General features: G+C 35.6%; 1 protein-coding gene across 5 annotated transcripts in view; it reads right to left on the bottom strand.

The window, feature by feature from the left end:
* The window catches only part of LOC125032743 (longitudinals lacking protein, isoforms H/M/V-like), a 39190-nt gene that overhangs the window by 17705 nt on the left and 16485 nt on the right, over nucleotides 1-5000 (bottom strand). For 2 of the 5 annotated variants that reach the window (XM_047624045.1, XM_047624046.1), the window contains one exon: nucleotides 3126-4407. The exons of 2 other annotated variants lie outside the window; for them this stretch is intronic. In XM_047624045.1, coding sequence (XP_047480001.1) covers nucleotides 3979-4407 — 429 coding nt within the window. In that variant the 3' untranslated portion in view covers nucleotides 3126-3978. Of the gene's footprint in view, nucleotides 952-3125; nucleotides 4408-5000 lie in introns of those variants that run through there. One more of the 5 variants, XM_047624047.1, reaches the window with a different exon arrangement.

Below are 5000 nucleotides of genomic sequence, written 5' to 3'. Positions count from 1 at the left end.
TCAAATGTACTGCAAAGTAATTTTTTTCATACTACAAATAGCCCAACCTTACTATTTATGTACATAAATAAATAAAGTTACATATATATATATAGTAGTGGCAAAATCATCTACTAGATATTATTTTTATACATCAGAAGTTATCCATCACATGCATTAAAGTATGTTGTGGTACATACAGAGAGAAGTTAGTGATTACTTTGGGGTTTCCTATCATTATTTGTGTGGGATTCTAAATACCCCTGAAAGAGCCCTTGTTCTGCTAGTTCAGTGACATGTGATACATAAGTGTAAATCTCGGGAACTGAAGCCTTGAATGAGTTATCTATACAACTATTGCATACTCATATGTGTACTTTGTGGTTACAGATGTTAAGAAAAACTATACCAAACTGTACAAAGCACAAGCTAAACTGAACATTAATGACTTCTTTGTTAAACTCATAACATCCTCTACTCTGCTGAACATGCATTCACTTAAGTCCTCATCTCTGTAACAATTAGTCAATAATGGCAAAGCTATGCCCTTGGGCCAGTTTTATAGCACTAGACTATACGGAGTGCCTTCTTTCTTCATGAAATGTTAAGGAAATCTGTTTTAATGGCAGATCCATCAGCAGTAAACTGGTCAGAACCATGAACTCTCTTTATATGAACATTAAGGTTACCCTTCTGAGCAGACCTAAATGAACAATATGGACAAGAGAAGGGTTTCTCACCAGTATGTTTGCGAAAATGCTGCCTGAGCCAGGATTCCCTGTCGGTAGAATACCCACATTCTGGGAACAAACATCTCCACTGTTTGGCTTGACGCCCATCCTCCTCCATCAGACTGTTGCCCAGATGAGGCACATCCATCCCATAGTGACTCAGAGGGTACGAACCTCTTGGCATACCTCCCTCAGTACATACTGATCCTCTCACTCTATGGACTGTGTCTTCGACCGAATCCTAGAAGTAAACAGACAATAATCAACCCTTAGGCTCCTTCACCTCTGAACAAGGAACTTTTTAAAAATTTGAACTGATGTTCATTCATAGCAAATAAAATGCAACTGTTGCAGTAGAGATATTTCTTTACTCCTTTATGGATGCATGTTTTGACAATAAAACATATGCTTTTTACACTAAATGCTGTTCAACTCCCTATACATGAAACAGTAAACAATGTAATTTAGAGATGGAATCAGATCAGCTATAAACCATCCTTCAAGACCTAAAAATAATTCAACTCTTTCAAAATGTGCTATCACTTTCAGGCATGAAAATTTTTAATCATTGGTAAGTGAAAGTAATCCATCATTTTTTCTTTACCATCACCATCATTATCATCTCACCTCAATGTAACAGACATATCTAAATATGTTATATATGTAATTCTAAAATTTTTATGATAAAAGACAACATACCCTATGGAATAAACTAATATCTCTCAAAATGGTAATAACGAGAGGAAAAAATATTCCATTCTCTCACTGCCAGATTCCTTACCCTATGATCAAGACACTCATCCAAAAGCCTTTACAAAAAATATATCAGTTACTTCAATAAATCTTGTATCTTAATTTTTTGGCACATATCCTACCAACACATAGCTCTGTAATGCAATGAGATGCCGATTGTTCCACAAGGTATTGTAACACACACAGACACACAGACATGCACGCACACACACACACACACCACACACACACCACACATACACACACACACACCACACACACACACACACCACACACACACACAAAAGGGGAAAGAAAAAAAAAAAAAATAAATAAATAAAAGAAAAATAAGTCCATGAGGATTACAAAATATAAGATTGTAATCCTCATCAGAATCATTGACAAAACATAGCCATAAATCATGGACATCTTCACCAAGAACAAAACTAATAAATATAATCATAAAAATGCACAGGTATAATAATTCACACATAGCATGCACCTGCAATACATTTTCCTCCAAAAGAATACAGCCATCAAACACACACAAAGTTTTACTTGTTTTATCCTTCCTCCCATCAATGAATATCTACAAAATGTGCAAATCTTGAAATAACATTTGTTCAACACCATACACAATAAAAAGATAAATAGAAAATACAGCACTATTATTAACTATGATGGGTGCCTTGCCAGTGAAACAGCCAGAACATGGGCAGTAGCTAGCTGTTTCACGTGCGAGACACTTGTGTTTTCATATTAGGCCCTGATTTGGTCGCTCGTCGTGTGTTGCCAGCAGCAGGCAGTTGCTGCCATAGCTACCGCCCAGAAATAATTTGACCGTTTTTCACCTCGAAGTACCGTTGTGGACAGGTGAATACTGTCATTACTACCAAAATCTAGAGCAGATCAAGAATATCTACTGCAAGTTAATAAAAGGGCCCCAAAATAGGGCATTTTGGAAGACCTTCCATTCTGTAGATAAATGTGCAACACTGTTTTATCAAACAAAATGCAGAAATTATGAGAACTCATTTCAACTGCAAACATGCCTTTCACATTTACAAATCCTTTCAGTTATGCATTTATCTTGCTGTCCCCTCTTCTGTTGATGACTCTTTGCTCTTATATTTGGAAGTGCACTATCTAGTAAATACACAAAAAGTTTATTTTTTTAACCACTTCTTGATTTTCATTTTTTGATTCACTCCACTCTATAAATCTAAAAATAATATGGAATGCTTTACATTTCTCACAATATGAAGCTTCTGAAATATGTGATTACCTTGTATATGACTATCAACAATCCAGTTTTCTTAAAGAAATAATTACCTTGTATATAACTATCATCAATCCAGTTTTCTTCAAGAAATAATAATCAATCATTTTTGTTTTCCACCTCTTAAAAACAGACACATAAATTATGATCAAATATATAATCATGTGTCCAAGAACTGAACTATGTGAAACTATTCCTGTACTCTTTTGAGCAATAAGAAATGAAAGTAGGTATAGTTCAGCCTGTAATGCAGTGGTTCCCAACCTTTTTTTACTCCGGCACCCCTAAAAAAAAAATTCTCTGACCTCGCACCCCCTACATTTTATACTTTGTTCAAGGATAAAAGATGTGGAATAATACTAAATTTTATCAAAAGATAATTATTTCACCTCTAATATTTGTAAAAAAAAAAAAAAAAAAAATCAGACTTTTAGACAAGAAACATCACAGATTGATATTTGAATAAATTTTACGAAAATAATAACTCTTGTTTGAAATATATGTAAAATAGTAAAATCAAGAACTAGCTTCGACACGCTTAGAGTTTAATTTTTTAATATGTAAAAAAAATCTATATATGGACTAGAAAGGATATCCCAGATTAAAAAAGAAGCAAAAGCAAAAAGCAAACAAAAAGACCGCAGGAGAGTAATAAATATCATATCCTTAAAAATGCAGAAATTTCCTTTAACTAAGGAAATTTCTTAGAAGTTACAAGCCTGCTTCTTGCACCCCCTGGAATGATGTCTCGCACCCCTGGTTGGGAACCCCTGCTGTAATGGAAAAAAATTCTGCTTGCTCTTTTGTATATGGAAAATTTATATTATCACTTATGTCAAAGCTTCATACAGAACATGTATCTTAGGCATACAGTCATATATAAATGCTTTCATGCCCTTATGTATATGTCATACATAATATAATTACAACTCCAGGCCATATGAGGAAGAGGAAGGGATAATGAATATTGATGACTAATGAAGATATAGGGAATATAGGAAAGCAAAATAAGAAGAAAAGAAAAAACACTGAAACAGAATAAAATTACATCATACAATAATTGGAAAGAAAGAAAGAAAGAAAAAAAAAAGGCTTTGGAAGAAAAGGATTCTTGTTTTTACCCTCCACACACACATGCACAACCACAAGCAGATATGCAAGAATGAGGTATCATACAATGACTTAATCTATCACTTTGTTGCCTTTCTACATCTAGAAGGTGACGTCAGCAAACTCCTTTCTAAATTAGAGGTCATATCAGTCTAGCAATACAGTATTGGTGTACTGCTGTTGTTGCTGGTGCTGCTGTGACTGCATATGATTTGGCAACTCCTGCTGGTGATGCCTCTTCATGTGTACTCGCAAATTACTGCTTTGGGCTGAGCAATAGTCACAATGGGGACACTGGTAGGGCTTCTCCCCAGTGTGAATCCGGAGATGCTTGCGAAGTTGAGAAACATCCTGTCCCTTATAGCCGCACAGCAAGCAGCACCGCTTGTCTAGTGACATGTTCAAATCAGCTGCTACGCCTTGAGACCCATCGCCGCTGGGAGCACGACTGTCGCTCTTGCCCCCAGGTCTCTGGTATGTCTGATGGCTTTGGCTCTGTCCTGGCGTGGGAGGATGCTGGTGCAGGGGGTGCATGACATTGCTGCTTTGCCTGGCCCATCCAGACCTCACTTGCCCCTAGAAGAGACGCCACAGTCACTGGGGGCTGTCATCAAGTTCATCACGTGCAGTGTCAGAATGTGTGATTTCATAAGCACAGTTGTTGCTGTTTCCTTTTTTTAGAGTTAAGAATATAGCAAGTATCAAGAAGCTGAATCTCATTTGTGCAATTTTTTTCCTGTCTGTTTCCCTCAATAATGGTTTCCTCTTTAGTTATTTTATTCTTTGCTGATTACAGATTTGAAAAAAGAAAAAACATCATAATACACGATAAAACTATAATAAGAATACCTCTATAAAGACAGGTCATATTAGATCAACTTATAGAAAAAAAAAAATCATTAATGCAAAAAAAATATGATGATTGAAGAAAAGAAAAAAAATGTATTTATGTTCCCAATAACATCTCCATTCTCACAACTAAAGAATAACATTTGAGTATCTATGGCATAAACATTCTCTCTCATTTTCTCATTCTTTCTCTTATTCTTTTTCTCCACCTCCTTCTACCTAAGTAAACTTACTGCATTTACATATGGATATGGATTTTTTATGTAGATTTGTGTGTGTGTGTGTGTGTGTGTGTGTGTGTGTGTGTGTGTGTGTGTGTG

The sequence above is a fragment of the Penaeus chinensis genome, chromosome 15 (genome assembly GCF_019202785.1).
Source record: "Penaeus chinensis breed Huanghai No. 1 chromosome 15, ASM1920278v2, whole genome shotgun sequence".
Taxonomy (NCBI): Eukaryota; Metazoa; Arthropoda; class Malacostraca; order Decapoda; family Penaeidae; genus Penaeus; species Penaeus chinensis.
Note: the sequence above shows the minus strand (reverse complement) of the source record. Positions and strands in the feature narration are given on the sequence as shown.